Genomic DNA, 20,030 nt, shown 5'->3' on the forward strand with positions numbered 1-20,030 from the left:
AGGGGAAAAGAAAGAAAGAAAACATGGATTCAGTTTTCTTTTTTTTTCCCCCAACCATTAATAGCAAAAGGATTTTTTGTTTTCATCAATGTTTATCAAGCAGAAAGTAGATGTCTCTAGCAATGAATCACACCAATTGCTCAGGACCTTTTGAAGGTTTCTTGTGTATTTTGCAGTCACCTGGTCAATAGGACAAAAACCTCACCGATATGTACCATGAGGTTCTGGTGACGTAACACAAGTAGCAAATTACTACTATTAGGGGTATTTTGAGTTTCCTCACAGAAGCTTGACAACTAAGCTTGAAAAAGAAAGCACTTACTGAGTCTCTGAAGCCAGAAACTAAATCTACGACTAAATGTTTTGATGTGAACAGTTTACTAAGCTCTAGTCATGTAAAAGAAAGAAGGTACAGGTACGCGAGGGGAAAAAGTTGAATATCAACGAAAATAGACCTTAGTGAGATCTGAGGGATGAAGGGAAAAGAGGAAAGAGTGAACTGGTACCAGCTTTTGTAACTTTTTGGCCTCTTCCCACCCCACACTGTAAGAATTACATTTCAAGTAAATGCCCGTGTTACTGCAATTCATAGAATAAGAGCGCCTGAGATTACTCTTTCATCCTTCATTATCCAAACTTTCCAGTCGGCCAAAGAAGCCCAGATAACACCTATCCTCTGGACTGCCCAAACACCGCAGCTGTCAGCTGAGGACCAGGTCTGAAATTGTCTTTGGGAAAGTCTGGACCTCACATGTGAATCCTGGATTTTCAGAAAGTGCAGGCGCTAGAGGTGTATTTACACACTGGTGTGGTCTGGTGTCACGCAGGCCACTGTCAAACGGGCAGGGCAGGATTCGAGGAAAATGCATCATAATGAACTTTGTTACGTGACACAACTAGATTAATATTTGTTATGAAAAGGTCTAGAAACCCCAAGTGAGAAGAGAGGCTGAGCACTGTGCATATAAAAAGCCTCTGCCCCATAGAGCTTAATATTTAAATAGAAAAGATGGATAAGTAGTGAAAAGGAAAACACTTGGAAGTAAATTGCGTAAAGTCCGTAGCAGAAGGCAGCACAGAAATACCCTGTAAGTCCCCTATCTCCTACGTCCTGTTCCAGAGTTTGACCTACCAGCCTGAGAGTCAATAATTTCATCATCTTTGCTTTCATATGATCTGTCCAGAAACCTACTCCAGAGTTGTGGTTGCATGCTACAGTTGTAAAGAAAGCCTTGATTGCAAGCTTTGACTGATAGTTTTTTGGAAAACCATGTCAAAATACTACTCCATAAAATTAAGTTAAAAAGATTTCCCCATCTCCTGAGCACAGGCACCTTGTCAGCAGTCCATTAGCCAAAAAGTCTCCATATTGCTTATTCTTCCCATAATCTGGTTACGTTTTAAACTGTGTTTACACAGCATTGTTTGGAGGAACCATTGGCAGATCTGTGGGTTATATGCTGGATAGTCCGACAACAGTCCTGCCCTGAGCCAAACCAGAGGAATCTATCAGGTGTGGGTCTCGCAGTGTTTTAGGTTTCATTCTGGGACACTCACTAAGTTCCTTGTTTACCCTAGTGATGAGGTAAGATAGGAAATTTATAAACAAGGTGTGGCCTAGTAAAAGCAGGCTACTGTTGTTCAGAGAAAGATAAGTCTGGGCAGCAGAGGAAGGTCAGAGAGCTGCTCACATTTCATCGCTATACCTCAAAACCCCAAGAACGTTTTCATTGGGGAGAGAAATTTCATTCAAGAATTCAGGATGATTAAGTGTTACTGATACTCGGTCCTCCACATCCAGGTATGTCAAATGGAGCTGGAACAAGGTCTTAAACGTCTTTTCTTGGCACGTTTCTGACGCGCACCATGTGGATAACGTTTGCCTGTTGACTTTGTCATTCACAAGGAACTCTATCTTCAGGTCGGTGGGGCTGTTTGAACAGTTGGGAAAATGGAAGTTCAAGTGGCAATAGATCAAGTAGAGGCCTCGTGTCCTTATCACCAGCTCGTCACTCTTGCACTGGATGTCTTCACAAATACCCTTCTCGACCAAGGTCAGTTTTGAACTTTTTACTTGATTGGACACTAGAAAGGAAAGCAAACAAATTTTAAAATGAGCCACTGAGCTCTAGTGACCTGAATTCAGCCTTATGTGACTTGCAGCAGTGTGTTTGCTGGGAAATGGAGATACCTGCTCAGTGGTTTTCCTGCAGGAAGCTCCAAGAAAAGGCCCTGGCCAGACAACTGGGAGCTCACACATGGAAGTGGGGTGTTAAAAAGTTCCAAGGACTTACACGGCCCTTGGGAAACCCAAGACAGGGAGATGCAGTAAAATGACCTCCTGCAATATTTGAAGGGAAATAATGGAGATGTGTATTCGTTTGTTTGTGTGTGGAAGGTATCTGTTTATTTATTTTTTCTTATCAAGTTAAAAATACACGTTTATGTGATCATATAGGGGATTTACCAAACACACCCACATTTCAGGATATCTAAGGAATTTTTTTCCTAGAAAATGCCCATTTGGTCAAAAAGCTATTTGCCACTGAAACCAGTTTGAATGATGTGAACAGCCTGCCCTTCAGCCAGCTCTGCAGTCTCTCTGTGCCAACACTTGCCCTCCACTGGGCTCCCCACTGACCTCTCATGTACGCAGCGGCTCTCTTGATCGGGACATTCTGTAGGATTCTTAAATGGTCTTCGGAGGTGTTCCCTGAAGGAAACAACAGATTAAGTGACCACTCCTGATTTTTTTTTTTTTTTTGTACTGTAAAATGCTGTCAGCATTTGGCACCTCACTTATTTGCTGTAACAGTGCAATGGACAACCACCACAGCAGCAGCTCCAAAGCAACAGGCAGCAGCAGCAACTAGAAAGGCATGCAGGAGAGCTGATTCTCACTCCTCGGCTGATAATATCTGATCTGCACATAGAATTCACACAGAATCACAGAATGATATGGGGTTGGAAGGGACCTCTGGAGATCATCTAGTCCAACCCCCTGCCAGAGCAGGGTCACCCAGAGCAGGTTGCACAGGAATGTGTCCAGGCAGGTTTTGAATGTCTCCAGAGAAGGAGACTCCACCACCTCCCTGGGCAGCCTGTTCCAGGGCTCTGGCACCCTCACAGCTAAGAAGTTCCTCCTCATGTTTAGATGGAACTTCTTATGTTCAAGTTTGTGCCCGTTTCCTCTTGTCCTGTCACTGGGCTCCACTGAGAAAAGACTGGACTCATAGCAGTGCAACTTGATGGGTAAATTTAGAACAGTCTAAAGCTGTAGTAGATTGCGGCTATCAGTCCAAAAAAAGGTATTTCTTATTCTCCTTCTTACAAATAGAAATTATGTACAGGTGAACTTAATTTAAACAAATTATTTGCATGGTGAAATTACAGACAGAAGCTTTTAAACGTGGAACGTACTTCTGAAAACGGCTCTTGAAACGTTGCTCTCTTCTCTCACGGTTAAAGCATGCATGTTGCTTTAACCGTGGACTTTAGGGGAGGTTGTTGGTTGTTAAAGCTGCCTGCTGGAGGAGCCGGGACAGCTTTGCTCCTGCCTGCGCGTCTCCCTGGGTAGCCACAGCGGCAGGGAAGGGGCTCGCACCCCTCTGGCACCTCGGTTCAGTGCAAAAGGCAGCTGTGTGTCACTGGAATGCCCCCAAGATCCAAGCTCCGGGGCGGGGAGGTGCCGGGGCTGCCCCTCCGCTGGGCGCCCGGCGGCGGCGGCTCCGTCCCGGGGCGTGCGGGGACGGCTCCCTCCCGCGGCCGCGTCCCGCACGGCATCCCGGTGCCGCATCCCGGCACTGCATCCCCGGAGGGCATCCCAGGCCCTGCATCCTGGTGCCCCATCTCCTGCATCCTGGCCCTACATCCCAGTGTCCCATCTCCTGCATCCCGACATCGCATCCCGCCACTGCATCCCGAGACGGCATCCCAGGCCCTGCATCCCGGTGTCTGATCTCCTGCATCCCAGCACTGCGTCCCAGGCCCCGTATCCTGGCACCACATCCCGGTGTCCCATCTCCTGCATCCTGGTAGCATGCCCCAGAACAGCATCCCAGACCCTGCATCCAGGCACTGCATCCCAGCGTCCCATCTTTTGCATCCCAGCACCACATCCCGGGATGACATCCCAGACCTTGCATCCCAGAAGAGTATCCCAGGCCGCGCATTCCAGCACCACATCCTGGTGTCCCATATCCTGCATCTCAGCACGGTATGCTGGGACGGCATCCCAGACCCTGCATCCCCATATTCCAGCTTCTGCATCCTCAACCCTGCACCCCACTGCTTCCCCTTGCATTTCACCTCCTTTCCAGCCACATTTCACCCTCCCATCTGCTCTGTGCAAGCTTTTCCTCCTCTCAACCTATTGGGCGTTTAGTGAAGGGCACTGATTATTCCTCCTTTCACTTGTGATTGTAAAGCGCAGGGTTTGTACTGCCCTGTGCAGCCCACAGGCATATGAATATACAGACAAGACATAGATTCTGGAAAATGGTGTAAATCCCAAGGGATATACAGACAGGTTGTCATGGTTTCAGCTGGGATGGGGTTGACTTTCTTGCTGGCAGCTGGTGTTGTGCTACGTTTTGGATTTGGGATGAGAATAGTGTCAGTAGCGCACTGATGTTTTTGGCCGTTTCTAGGCAGTCAAGGCCTTTTCCGCTTCTCACACCACCCCACCAGCGAGGGCTGGGGGGGCACAAAAAGTTGGGAGGAGACACAGCAGGGAGAGCTGACCCCAACTGACCAAAGGGATATTCCATGCATTATGACACCATGGTCAGTATATAAAGCTGTTGGAAGAAGAAGGAGGGGGGGACATTCGGAGTGATGGCCTCTGTCTTCCCAAGTCACCATCACGCATGATGGAGCCCTGCTTCCCTGGAGATGGTTGGACACCTGCCTGCCTATGGGAAGCAGTGAATTAATTCCTTGTTTTGCTTTGCTTGTGTGTGAGGTTTTTGCTCTACCTATTAAATTGTCTTTATCTCAAGCCACAAGTTTTTCCTCACTTTTACTTTTCTGATTCTCTTCCCCACCTCAGCCAGGGGGATTGAGCGAGTGTGGGCTTAGACCACGACACAGGTGAATGCTTATTTCCCACTGCATTGGTTCTCCTTTTTTACATCTCCTGGCCCTGCTGCAGCTATGGAAGGGATGTGCATAGGAGCTCTGATGGGAGACTGGGAATTTCTTGTGTTTTATTCTACAGCTGAATACCAGGAATTAACTGTGAAGGAGTTTCAGTAAAGCCTTACCAAATTATACTCCCCTCTACCAGGGTACACAGATCACTTAAGTTTTCCTATGACTCAGTGTATAAAATTGGTATAAGAGTCACCCACCCTACAAGGGTCTCTGAAGGACTGGGTATTACACAAAATTAAGTTCTACTAGGTCTTGATGCTACTCTGTGATATCAGATGAAATACTTCTTGTCTCTTACATGAACAAGAAGGAGTCTGCTAAATGCATAGTGAGACACGGTTCTTAAGTTTCATAGAATTGCTGAAACCAAGGGTACAAAAAAGAGATTCAACTCTCCAGACCCTTGCAGCATCTGCATGGCCTGGTTTCTGAGAGGTCCTTAGTCAGGAGGGTGGATAAATCAGGGAGACCTGGTCCCACACACAAGTGCCCCTGGTTGGTGATTGCACCCGTTGCACTCACTGTTGGAGAAGGAAGCTGGGGATATCTTGAAAGAATCGCAATCTTTCTCTGATTTCTGTAGTTGAAACACTTTTGAGGGAAGGAGGTGCTCACTGCGCTCCAAGAATGAGTAAGTCATGTATCAAAGTCCCTTGGCTGCACTGGAAATCCCCAACGAAATACCAAAGCCTACTTTCCTGATATTTAGTCATGTCATTATAGTGTTTTAGTGAGTACACAGACACTACAGAGATGTGGAGATATGACATAGGACAGGAGAAAACCCTTCTGGCCCTTATTTCAAATTAAAGCTGTTAACGATGGTGGCAACACCTTCTGGTAATACATAGTCAGTGCCAAGAGCCCACTCACATCCCAGGTGTCCTGCAAGAAGGCAGAGTGTTTTTACAGAAAAGCGGTGGCATTTAGGGGGTTTACCCTCTAAAGCAGAAAATCCCCTGCTGCTCAAGCAGGGTTTGGAAGCTGCAGCCCTGCAGCATCTGCTAAGCCAGCAAAGCGCTCACAAACAGCCCAGTGCTGCCAGGAGCCCCATCACTCACGAGCTGTCTCAGGATATTCTTGGCATCTCTCAAAATCCGCACACACCCCTCCCCACTGATCTAGCTGCATTTTGCATTTCCAAAGCTCTACTTACATTTATTGATGTCAGCAAGTTTTGTGTGTGTGTGTGTGTGTGTTTGAACCATTTATTTGGTGATATCAGCTGTGTTTCTGAGAAGGCAAGTTATGGAAAAAAAATGGTTTTATAGAGACATTTCCGGCTCTCGCTCTGCTGAGGCAGCTTATAACTGTTTTCTAGTTTTATTTCTCAAGTTAATTCTTTTATCTGAAACATTTCCAGCAGAAGCCAGGAGAGACTGAAATGACTAGAGTTTCAGGACTGATCGATGGACATGTTCAATCACATCGCCTAATTGGCTTTGCACTAGTAACAGTGTAAATCAGAAGTAATCCCACTGAAGTCAATAGGATTATATGAGCTTAAAAATACTGTGAGAAAGAGGAAAAGCAAAGCCACATTTTGGGACTAAGTACCAAGGAGACCACACTGGTTTCATTGTCTGGTCTGATACACCATGGCTGTAGATCAGGCTGCTTTAAGGAAGGCTGCTGACAAGGAAGGAGTATTAGTAGGAAGCCATTTAGGTTATTTTGTCCTAAAGAAGCCGCCAGGAGATAATTCACTTTTGTCTTCCTTTTACCATAGGATGAGCATCCAGAAGATGCAGCCCTGAGGAATCACAGAATGATATGGGGTTGGAAGGGACCTCTGGAGATTGTCTAGTTCAACCTCCTGCCAGAGCAGGGTCACCCAGAGCAGGTTGCACAGGGACATGTCCAGGCGGGGTTTGAATGTCTCCAGAGAAGGAGACTCCACCACCTCCTTTGGCAGCCTGTTCCAGGGCTCTGCCACCCTTAAAGTAAAGAAGTTCCTCCTCATGTTTAGATGGAACTTCTTATGTTCAAGTTTGTGCCCGTTTCCTCTTGTCCTGTCACTGGGCACCACTGAGAAAAAACTGGCCCCATCCTCCTGACACCCACCCTTTAAGTATTTATAGGCATTGATCAGATCCCCCTCAGTCTTCTCTTCTCCAGACTAAAAAGAACCTCAACTTTTGCTCGTAAGAGAGATGTTCTATGCCCCTAATCATCTTTGTAGCCCTAAAAATGGGACTCGGAGAAGCTGCAGCCTCACTGGCACTCCCATGGCTTCCACCTGCGGTGCGAAATGAAAAGAGCCTCATCAAAACACAATCAGACCCTGTCCAGCCAGGAGGAACCCAAGGGCTGTGGGACATGTGGACATACGGGTTGCTACCAGCCTGGTCCAAGGAGATGTGACTCTGCCTGGGGAGCTCTCCTCGCTGCTGACTGCCTCAGTTTCCCCACCGCTGAGACGGGTATAACAGGAGCACGGCCAAAAGGCAGTGAAAGCAGGAAAGTGGCATGCCAGAATGCCAAGTGCTGCTATCCAGACACAGAAAACCCCTCAAATGAGGTTTCTGAAGCTTGTCCTGGTACCAATCACCTCTTACAGGGATGTTCCTCTGCAGTGTGCATGGCGTTATGGCCAGCTGGGGGATGAGTGTGGACAGGCACACGAGCAGGTCAAAAACCCAAACTTATTTTACCAAGTAAAGAAGTATGAGCAGACAACAAACAGCTTTCAAATCCTCTGTACTCCCCACGGAGTTAAGTGCTTATAAAATTAGGCGAGGTGATTTCGTACATCCCTGTCAGCACACTAGAGTTAGCAGAACTTGCCTAATTCTGTTTCTCATCAGCTGCTATCTGAAGCCCTCATAGCCACCTTTAACTCTATTCCCCCAGTTAAGCGCCCTGCACACAGCTGGTACTGATGGACTGTCCCAGCTGAGTGATGCTGTGACAAGTGCCAGCTGGGTGACATCCTCTCCTGGGCTTGGTGGCAGAGCTGGGCTCTGCTCCTGGCTGTGCCTGTCACACATGCACCGAGTGCCTTTGGTCCTCAAGAGCCCAAGGACTGTCACTCTGGTCCTGTGCATTGCAGGGGGACTGAACTCAATGTTACCTCCTTCCAAAAATATAAACTTTAGAGTTATCCTTTTCTTTCTTCCAAATTTAGGAAGACCTCTCATGAACTCATCACCGCACACCTGACTACTGCAAAACTCATAGAGTGGAAGGCCAAAATAATTCAAGTCAGTACAGCATAGGTCACATAATTTCATGAGCTATTCATCTACATATATACATATATTCATCTATCTATATATATATATTCATCTATAACTTGTGTTTTAAGTATTGGAGAGAGAGAAGATCTAACATGCAGCATTTTGTAGCAATACCGATCATCTCGTTATTAATTAAATAAGCAACCAGCCCCCGTTATGACTAACTGGAATTTGTCTAGCTGCAGTTTCCTCCGGATGCTTGCCTAGGAGGATGCCTGTGCACTCTTTCTAACATTTGCAAGCCCAGACTTGCCAATATTTTTCTAACTGCAAAACCCAGCTCATCTGCCCTGGCCCAGGAGCAGACGGAACCTTACACAGTTTCACATATGTGCACACCAACGCATACGTATACTGAAGCTGAGAAGGCAAAAATCTATACGGTCTAAACGGCAAATATCCATTTCTGAAGAATCCACCATCATGGGATGCGTGCCTAACAGCCCAGCAATTTCATTACTGGGACAATTCCAGGCTGGAAGAGACTAGAATTTGGCTGCAGAAGGTCAAACTGCACTCAGAGAGAGTGCTGCAAATCTGGAAAGACTCTTTTGCTTCACTGGCTTCAGGGTGATTTACTCTAGGGCAGCAAGGATGTGAATGTCACCTCTATTAATTTCTTGGAGCTAGGTTTTTATTTGGGAACCTATTTCCCATTGAAACTATGAATGGGGTGCTGGATTTCCTTTCCTGGTCTGTCCATCAACTGCTAACAGATCTTACTGCTGGGAAAAAATATCTATAAACAGTGTATGTGTATGTATCTTCAGGTTTTTCCTTATATAAATGAGAAGACATCTTGGTATCATGTCTTTGCAGTTCAAAATAACAAGAAAAGCCATCAGTCCAGGATTACAACATTTACGGGGAAATGAGAGGACACCACGGAGGTGATGAGGGCTGACCCTTTCTAGACATTGGCAGGTCATAAAGTTCCCTGTGACTCCCTCTAAAAAACGAATCTAACAATTCATGGGCCTCTCTGGCCCACACCAGTATATGTGATTTGATATTTATGAAATGTGGATGAGTTTCCACAGAGAAATATTTCCACAGAAAGAACATTTCACAAAGATTTGATTCTTTCCCCCTGTTGCTCAGGTACTCCACAGACAATGGCACAGGTGTTTTGTGGAGATTGATACCGTTTTTCACACAAACATTTAGTTAGCTGACATGCCATCAGCTACAGCTTGTGGATTCCTGCAGACCCATCCATTGAGGACTGACAGCCGAGTCAGGGATGTAAACCTTCCATAAATCTGCTTTAGGGCCCACTGCTGTTTAGCTAATAATAGAACATAATCTGATTGGAAATCTAAATGAAATCACCGCGTTTTCCCTGGTTTAATATTACAAAATTAATTCAGAGAAATAGCTGTGTCTGGGCCACTGTCCATTTGCATTACAACACAGCCCCTGCTGGAGTCCCAGCGGTTCCCACCAGCACAGTGCTGTGTCCCCCACTAGCACCTCCCAGATGTTTTGCACAAGCAGGTACCTTCACCCTCCCCGTCGGTACCGACATGGTGCTGGAGCAAGGCTGAGCACCAACCTGGCAAGTCGGCAATGCTCATGTTTTTTCCCTTCTTGCCCATTTTTACAACTCAGGGCTTCAAAATCCTGGTGGGTGTTCACGGTGGGTGTTCCCATCCAAAAAAATACACCCAAATTACATCATCTGGGCTGTCTGAGAGGCCGACACGGAGCCAAATCTAAATCCACAGCAACTTCAGCCTCACCGTAGTCCCCATCCTGAAATGTTTCTGATGTTTCTGTTTCTCACAGCTCTGCAGCTGAGGGATGGGACCTTGCAGTGGCCGCTGCAACTCCCTGCTTAGAAGTCAGCAAGCGATGCCTGGCAGCGTGTGACAGAGCTCCCTGCCGAGGGGGCCTCAGTAGATTACCCGCTGGGATATATTAATCAATTAGCCCCGCTTTATGCATTTTAAGAGATAAATAAAAGGCTATTGTAACTCGCTTACACTTTAATGCTCCATTACCCTGCCAGAGGCACACAATAGAGACTGATGGGCGATGAGGGGTGGGCTGAGAGAGCACTCACACCCATGGGAAACAGCTCTCAGCAACCCTTCCTGCCTCGTGGGGTTTCTCTGCCATTCCCTCCTTTGTCTTTCACTAATGGCATCATCTCAGATTTAGCAGCAGAATCCAGAGCAAGAGGGTGCCTGTAATTGATATTGACCCAAAGACAGAAAGGTTTCTGGATAATGAAGAGGGCATCTTCTGGGTTCCTGGAGAGAGCACACTCCTCCTGCCTGGCACCTGCCAGCTATTTATGAGGAGAAAAAGCAGTTGGCACAGGTTGCCTGATAGGACATTAAAAAAAAAAATAAAAAAAAAATATATAGATTGCACTTTTGGCTTAGTGAGACCTCTCCTCCCTGCCCTGGGAATGCCAGTGTTGCTCACGCTTTGACTAGACCCCACACCGGCAGCTTTCACTATCTCTTCTTAACTGCTGGTAAAACTCAGCCATGGAAACCAGCGCAGTTCTGGTGTCTTCTCTGAGATTACGCTGTTTCACAGGGGCAGAGGTTCTGCTCTGGGGCTGTACAGCCTCGCAACTGCTGGGGACTCTCCATCATCTCGGGGGACCGTGGGTGACCATCAGCAAGGGTGATGTTTTGCAGCCCATTAGGTTTGCAAAGCTGCTTTTTGGGCACCTTTTGGGACACGCACTGGAGTGGGGCTGTGATGTGATTGTCCAAATGCCCTTAGCCAAATCTGCCTTGTACGTTCAGACCCTGCTTTACTTCTGAGGAACTTCAGCTACAAAATAAAGCACTAGAGGACTTAAGAAGGACATAGAAAGACTTGAGGAGCTACTTAGGTTGATAGAGAGAAAGCAATATGTGCTTAGCATGTCCTAGTGAACATCTCTAGATGTTTTCTAGAAGAAAATCTCTCTAGGAATTGTAAAACATTAAAAAAAAAAAAATGAGATGGTTAGACAAGATCGGTATTTCTCAGGAAGGACAGAGTGACATGCAGGGACTGCTTTGAGACCTGTGGGCTGAAAAAAGCCCAATATGGAAGAATCTCACATTCAAAAGTTATCCAAGATAGAGTATGTGTTGCCCAAATGCTGCATTATGTCACCTGTGTGCAAAAAAGTAGCTGCAGGAAAGATGGTTACATGATTAGGACTCTATGGACCTTGAACTTCAATTTCCCATTCTGCCAGTGTTTCTAGATGAACACTGTGCTTCATTTTCCCCCTCTGTAGAGTGGGAGGTGATGGTATCTCCTGTCCTCCAGGACTGTGTATGAACGTTTGCAAGAAGACAAAATACCTGATGTTAAGGGTCATGTAACCAGGGAGGCAATGCCAATGAAATAAATTGTTCTCCTCCTGATTTATGCTAAGGAAAAGCAGAATTTTGGTACACTGTCTCTGCTAGTCTAGTTAGACAGGTTTTTCCATTTTGGGATCCCTGTGCTCATACTCTGCCTGTCTTAATTCCTTGCTCTGTGCCTGTTGCTGCTGTTCTCCATTTGCCCCTTCCTTTCCCCCACAAACCAGTAGGAAACACATGACTGCTCCAGGCCAGAGGAGTACGGAAGGAGTTTCGGTTATTTTGGAATATGTGCCAACACATTTGTACCAGTGCCTTGTGAAGACAGGGCCATTACACCCACATGTGCAAGATCCAGCCCTTAACAGAAGACCTAGTAGTCAGAGTGATGTTCACATCCTCTGGCAAAAAAGGCTCTTTTGCAGAGACACCTCAGGGCAGATTCAGACATACTTGTTATTTCCTCAGCCATGTGCTGGTTTCCGGAGATACCGAGTAATTTTTTTCTTTTTTTTTTTTTCCCCACTACCTTGACTTTTCACCAAGAAGAGACTTTATGTGAAATGTTAAGATGTGCACAACTGGCTTATTTGGGATCCTGGGCAATATTCACATTACAGATGAGACAAGTGGCATGTATAGCCAGTTCAGGTGTCTTACCTGTCCTGATAGGTTTTGCGATGCTCTCTGTGGCAGGACCAGCTGCCTGAAAGAGAAGTGAGAGAAGGGATGGTTATTCTGGGAGCAGACGCATGTTCAAGTACAACCCTGCTTTAAAAGTGGATCTTAAGAGTTTCCATTGCGTGCTATGAAGGCAATACACAGCCTGATGCGCAGGGAGTCAGAGCCAGGCACTACAGAGCATATGGCTCCTATGGAGACTCACAGGTCAGAGAGGGATTGCTGTGGAGCTCCAGGAAGCTCTCTGCATTCAGTATCATCCTCAGTCATCCCTCATCCTTCATCACTGCCCTTTTTTTCTAACATACGAAATCTACATTTCTGACACAGCCAGCAACTCTCAGTGCTGTAAAAAATGTGTGCGGCTTTTGTTGGGGATGTTTTGGAAGCAGAAGCCCTGAAAACTCTCACTCCGTGGCTCGCAAAGCTTGGAGAGAGTAGGACAGAGTGGGACTGGGCACCCTTGAGAGCCAGTGCCCATCCTCGGGAAGTCAGTGGCTGGATGAAAATAAGAGCTGTAGAGACCCAACATGGGTCTGAGAGTGACAGCGTTGTCCTGCTTCACATCTCCTCCTACTTCATGCTGGGATGTAAACCCAAGGGTCAGAATGTCATGGCAACTTGTCATCAATCAACATGGCACGAAAACTGATCAGGAAATGTGCTCCAAGTGTGACATAGTAGGCTTCATCTGTCATCTTGCTTCTGTTTTATCACGTCTCTCTGCCATCCAGAGATAAAACCCTGAAGCCTGTGCCTGCTTGCATATTACGTCCACGCAAGTAAAGTCACTGACAGCTCATAAACACCCAGCAATGCCCTCGAGGAGCAAACAAATTCTCCCAACAGCCAAGGAGAAGTACTGAGAGTGCTTCAGTGTTGGGAATGCTGTGTCACGTCCCTTCACTCACACACACCGGGAGTCCCTCGGGGATTTCGGTATCAGGGAGTGGGTTTTGCTCAAGCTAGCCTAAACCAGCTCCTCTGTTTTGCATGCCAATTACCTGGGCTAATTGTGGGCTAACCAGGGCAGGACCAATTTAACACGTTCAAGAAGAAAGAAGTTGGAAGCTAGTACCAGCTTTGGCAGAACATCTAATAATCCCCTGGGAGAAATGAGGCAGACCATGCATGTGGTGGGAGGTAACTTCATCCACAGTGGTCTTAAAACATAAACACTTTATTCTGGGTGTAAATAAGATAATGTGTGGTGTGGGGAGAAGGAGGATGGTTGGACAGCGAGAGAAGTCATGTTGTGTCTGTTTGTGGTACTTAAAGTTCTAGCCTTAAATGTTTAAGAATACTTTTTAATACTTCGGCCCAATGTGACCATGTTTTCAACCATGGTTGAAGTGTAGAGCTGCACCTGATCCCAGCAAAACAATGTTATCCTCTGGTCTAATGCCAAAATGCTGCGTCCTGCAGCCAGAGATGGCAAAGGTACTTCATGATGTGGGTATCTGTAATATCTGATTTGTTTGTTTTCTCTCCCCGCACCTGTGTAAGACAGGGGAGAAGTTATCTGTTGAGACAAAGTGTTTCTGCAGGTGATCTTCCTAAGCCATGCAGGAAGGTTTCTGGGTTAGGAGCTGAATGGGATTCTAGAGCTGTAGTTTGAAAAACCAGGCATTTCCAAGATTTTTCGTCCTTTACACAACATCCTCCCTCCCAAACTCTCATGGATCGTATGCAGTCATATCATCAAATGTGGGACTGAGAACAGTCTCAACTGAAAACACTCCCAAGGACCATCTACCACCTGGACCCTTGCTCTGGGCTGTCGCTCTCGCACAGACTTGGGGTGCAGGGAAGCATTACTTTCCAGTGCAATGGATGAGCATTTCTGCCCTCTGCAGAGAATTCAAGGCATTTTTGCACTTAAATTTGGGGAACAAGGTGATGCTCTGTCCCCAACTAGATTATGCTAAATGAAATCAGGCAGCAGATCCACTGCACCCTGTGGAGAAGTGTTTGGTAAAGTGATTGAGACATTATCAGCAGTGAGGTGTTCACCTTGCATCCCTCCCTCAGGCACGGCGTGCAGGACAAGGCTGATGGTTCACAGCTTGCTTTGCAATCAGGGCAGCAGAAACAAAATTAAAATGTACTAATGTATTGTGTTCTCAACTGAGAAGTCTCACAGTGGCTGAAACCAGCAGATGCTAATGCAATTTATTTAGTGACAATTGAGTAGATATTCAAATAAAACTTTAGAGCTTGTTTTGAAATATTACTGGCACTATTTCTTTCTTTTCTGACAGCAAAAATATTGCATGTAATGCTGTAATTTGGAATGCAAAGAGGCACACAGTAGGAGCCCAAAAAGATTAAATTCTACAGCGTCAGCTCAGGAAGAATTCATGACAACGAATTTCACCCTGTCTGGAGTGATCTGGGTGCTGATGATGAAAGATCTCAGTCTTTCCTCAGCAAGCAGAATAATTTGAGTTTGCTTCATTAGAGAAAATAACAATCAGGTGCCAGTGAAGTAATTTCTTTCTCCTTTTCTTTAACCATTTTACAAGAAATTTTCCCATGCTAAGACAGGTTGGTGATGCTAGAGGGTCATTCTAGTGTCCTTTGTTAGAACTGTGAATACTGATTTAACCAGAGGTCTCTGCAGTGTGTACCCTCCTCTCAAAAGTCCAAGAAAACACACCTTGAAACAATAGTCCCCCAGAAACTGGCCTGGGGTCAGCTTAACTGGGTCTAGGGCTCTTCCAAGAGCTTGTCCAGACAGTGTTCTGCAGGGATGAGCTCTTTGGATTTCATAGAATCATGGAATGGTTTGGGTTGGAAGGGACCCGAAAGATCATCAAGTTCCAACCCCCTGCCCTGGGCAGGGACACCTCCCACTAGACCAGGTTGCTCCAAGCCCCGTCCAACCTGGCCTTGAACCCCTCCAGGGATGGGGCAGCCACAGCTTCTCTGGGCAACCTGGGCCAGTGTCTCACCACCCTTGGAGGACTTCTGTCCTTCAAGGAAGTTTTGCATTTGGAAAAAGGGCCTCAAAGTCATGTTTCTGCTCAGCCTCAAACCATCATTGCCCATCTCTGGCCGAGGGGGAAGGAAGGCAGTGGCACTTTAGGTAGGTGGCTCTGAGTTGCCAAGAAGCAAAGGTAGAAACTAGATGTGAAACCTCCAGAAAACGGAGCACCATCCCTGCAGCTGATCTGATAATGAGCATCACAGGAAACAGAACCCCGTGTGAAATTCAGTTTTTCCAGTACTGACAAAACCTATTAAATTGATGCCTCTAGACAACAGGTGGCTGTCATTGTACAGAATAGCCATGGCAAGAGCTGGAACAGTGCAGTTTTCTTCAAAAATGCCTCAGTATTTTCCCTGTGGTCTTCAACGAGTGGGAGATCTACTTTCAGGGGCAAATTTCAGTGCTTTTTTTTTTTTTTTTTTTTTTTTTTTAAATTTTTGTCAGGGTTGTCCACCAGAGGGGGCCAGTAGGCACCGATAGGGGCAGCCCGTGGCAAGTTTATTTTGAAGCCAACATCGATGACTGAACAGAGAGTGCAGGGACATGCTAGGTGCTGTAGGACCGATTTCTGGGGGTTTTACATTCTTGACTCCAGCAGTCTTGAAGACTGGATCAGCAGATATTAATACCCGTGCTAACTCTTAGCATTTGCCACGCCGGTGCCTTAACTCTGCTGAAAAGATTTGTCCACTCAGTTTGGAGTTTAAAAATGGGAAGTCTACAAAAATCCAGAGCATTGACGGACCATCCCAGATTATGGACTTCGGACATTCGCACTGAATTTGTTCATAGAGGTAGGTGGCCTAGGTGTCCGACACAGTATACCTTGCAGTACAGCATAAGATCTGCTATGGTCTGTGTGTCTTAAAATTACATTTTTCTAGTCCTTTCTGTCCCACTTTCTTTCACTGATTTTACATATATCTCTCTCTATATGTAAATATCTATGTATATGTGTACATATACACATAACCAGCAGCAGTGAAATGCAGCAGGCAGAAAGGTGTTTTTAGCACTCTTATGACAGTGTTAAGAGAAAAAAAATGAAGGCTACAGACCCCCACACAGCGACTTTTCTTATTCCAGAGAAAAATAAAGTCACTTGTGAAAGACTGAGACAAGTGAATGGCCTGAAGCCAAGGGTTTCTGCAGATGAAAGCTGAAGAAATGAACTGACTTCAGCACTGCATGCAGTTAGTTCTGAAGAGCGCAGTTTAGTTACAAAAAAATGACAATTTCCAGGCCTGACACTAATGTGCTGTGCCACTCTTCTTGAAAACAAGTCATAAAGGAAATTTCTTGGGGTGTTGGAAAATGTGGGGGGAGGGGATAATGCGTATTAGAAGTGGTGTTAAATTCAGAGGAGCAGCTTTGGAATCTCAGTTGCTTTTTCTGTTTTGGTCTTTCATGTTGGATTTCCCTTATTCAGAGCACCCAGATTTTGGGTGATGCAAATGCCTTGTTTCTACACAGTTTGATTTTCCCTTTCCAATGCATCTTCCTTCATCTTAAACTAGGCAAGTGTGAATTCATCAAAAGGGAGACAAGCAGCCAACTTCCATGTACCTGCAATGGGGCTAGAGGACTGTGATATCTGCTTGCCACCAGAAGCCTCTTCTTAATACAGTGGTACCCGAGATACATGTCAGAAAGCCTGTATTGTTCCTAAGACCCTCTAGCACTCCTTTGAACAGGGGAAAATAGAAATTTCTATCTCAGCTTCACATAGGGAGGGCATGAAGTTGCCACATAATCCACTCACATAATCCATCTGACAACATCTGGAGAGAAAACCAGATCATCCCAAGAGGCTGATCTTACAAAATGTCAGTCTTCTCTTGAGATGTTACAATGAAAATAATTAAGCCAACTGATTATGCTCTACTGCCTACAGCTACAGGACTCAACAACTACAGGGCTCCAAGTACAAGAACCTCCAGGCCTCCTGGAGCTGCTGAAGTCAATACTACAAGATGCTCAGCCCAGCCACAACTCTATTTTTATCGTTTGTGCCTAACATTATGCTGACAGTGTGACCATGAGCTAAAGTGTTTTTGGAGCAAGACCTGTTCCCTGGTCTGGAAATTCAAGACCAGTCATAGATGGAGAATGACTATGCTGCCTTTGAACTGAGGGTCTTTCAGCTTCCTGAGAACAAGAACAGAAGTTATGCTTTTACTACCAGATTCCTCTCACAGCATAAAATTGTTGCCGGATTTTATTTGTGTTTCTCACACACCTCGACTTCCGACTTTCTCCTTCAGCCAAGCTCGTTTCGAAAGCAGCTGCAATAACGTCATTACTCTTTTAAATGAAAACCTTGACTCTTCCAGTAATATTGTTCCTCTGGCAACTAGTGTAACTGCGTTATCCTGATGGAGAGGTAATTTAATGCTTACTTTCATAATAAGTACAAATGAAAGCATCATTATATAGGAAAGCTGTGGCAATTCTGTAATTACCCAGGCTGTTATTTTAAAGATCTCCCTTAATGTCCCACTATTTTTCACATGAAAGCTCCCATGTCTCATTCTAGCTGTGCCCAAACTGCTTCTTTTTTGGAAGAATGCTGATTTCAGGTAAATGACTCCTCCCTGGTGCAACTTCAAGACGTATCAGTCAAGCCTTCATGGTTTAATTTCTGGTTAATGTGCATACACAAATACACAAATTGCACAGGGTAAATTTAGTAAGAGAAAATATTGAGCTCAAAGATTTTGTTTTTCATGGCCAACTTCCTCCAGTAGCCCCGTGTTGGTGCTTTCATTCTATGCATAGTAGTGGAGGCACTTCAGCACTTAGATTTGTGCAATAAGATTTCAAAGCCTAGAAAACTTCTAACCTGTCGTTTCAGCCCAGTGAAGTTCATGGCAACGTTCTTGGTAAGATTAGAAATGCACTTTTTATATTCACCACCACCTGTACCTCTGCCCCTGCTGTAAATGTCTCACTGATTCCCCATTCAACCCCAGATCCATTTGAGAGCAATCATCTTTATTTTTAGAAGGAAAAAATGTCTGTAGGCAGAGAGAGCAGTTGTTTTTGTCAAACCTTGCCCACTTATATCCTCCAGTCATCCTTGCTATAACTCTACTTTTGCATTAAAAATCACCCCCAAGAAGAGAACTGACACAAAAGAGAGCAACCATGAGCTACTTTGCCCCCATCCAGAGCTCTGGGTACTTCAAGAGAGCTCTGCTTCACTGCATCATGGTGCATTCCAGCAGACAGCACCCCACAGAGTGACACATAGCGGTGTCTTGTGCTATGTCCATTACTAAAATTTATCAGTATTTCAGAGGAACACATGCAGACACTGACAGACAAGACCAGAGCGTCTTGGACAGTGGTCACTCTTCGTAGTAGCAACAAGAGACACATATAAAACCAGGCAGCAGACACTGAGGCACTGATCTGTCTTTCCACCTCTCCTCTTGACTAGTTAGGGCAGAGGGTGGATTGCATCTTGGATTATGAGCTTTCCACTTTCATTTAGAGAGTAGAAATTGCGCTCTAGAAGTTAAGGCTACCATGAAGAAAGGTCTTCTTTATTGGAAAATTCTATCATCTCTCTCTTTGTTTCATCTTTCCCTCCCCTAAATCATATGTGTACATTTATAACAGGACCCAGCGTCTGATTTTCTGGCCACAGGATATTTTCTGGAAAGCAGTAGCTTAAAAAAAAAAAAAAGAAAAAAAAAAAAAAAAAAAGAAGAAGCCAATGAATAAAGTAAGAAATTGCTTACCGTCCTCTGAACAACTAAGACCATGATGGTGGCTATTGCAAAGATGAGTAACGCAACCAAGGCAGCGATGATGAAATACAAACATGTTTTGTTAGTGGCTCCAAGCCTCCTTGAAACGGTGTCTTCACTCACATGCATGGCTGATTCATGAGAGTCCTTCGCCTGAAAAAGTGTTTGCTCTTGTGCCGAGCACATTCTTATATAGCTCTCAGGGTATGCTCTGTATCTCCCCTTGATCAGGTTCAAGTTGCAGCCCATCTCTGCTCCTGGCAGGATTTTCCCCCTTCATCCTGGCTCATGTGATCTGGAAAAAAAACTTCATCACTTGTAGTACAACGAAAGAGGGACCTGGGGGCGTGAAGCAGGACGCAGTTGTGAAGAGGGGAAGGAGCTTCATGCTCTTGATCAGGGATTTCACGACGGCAGTCTTGTCTGCTGCAGCGGAGGTTTCTGATGTCAGAAGGTGAATAGATACCAAGACCTGTCCTCCCTGTCCCCCCCCCCCCCCCCCCCCCCGCCGTCACTGCCTTTCTGTGAAACAGAGAGCTATGCAAATTCTGTTTCATTTTATGCTCAGAGCTACAGTTCGGTACAGTAAACCACCCCGGAGCTCTGCCTTCCTGTCACACAGAGCAACCTCTTCTCAGTCCCAGCAGCATCCCAGAGCCACGACCTCCAGAGCTCTGCGTTCAGAGGTGACCTAGGCTTTGAGTTTGGTGTCTGTAGCTCCTGCCTGTGAAGGTCTGGAGATGTTGGGTGAGATTTTTGTTGAAGTATTTCATAGAAATGTGTCAGGAAGACACCTTCGGTGCAGGAGGCAAGCTCTGGGCAGAGGCACAGAAAGAAAGTGGTCACACTGAAAGCGGCTGCTGAAAGCACGATGTTAGGATGTGGCTGC

General features: G+C 45.7%; 1 protein-coding gene across 1 annotated transcript; it reads right to left on the reverse strand.

Moving 5' to 3' along the window:
* Positions 1-1,687: 1,687 nt before the first annotated feature.
* On the reverse strand, positions 1,688-19,390 carry TNFSF8 (TNF superfamily member 8). Its single transcript, XM_074161300.1, has 4 exons — positions 19,133-19,390; positions 12,374-12,419; positions 2,642-2,713; positions 1,688-2,085 (listed from the first exon to the last, which is right to left on the reverse strand). Exons 1-4 carry the CDS (start codon positions 19,388-19,390, stop codon positions 1,688-1,690), a joined length of 774 nt encoding a protein of 257 aa, XP_074017401.1.
* Positions 19,391-20,030: the final 640 nt, after the last annotated feature.

The sequence above is a fragment of the Numenius arquata genome, chromosome 19 (assembly GCF_964106895.1).
Source record: "Numenius arquata chromosome 19, bNumArq3.hap1.1, whole genome shotgun sequence".
NCBI lineage: Eukaryota > Metazoa > Chordata > Aves > Charadriiformes > Scolopacidae > Numenius > Numenius arquata.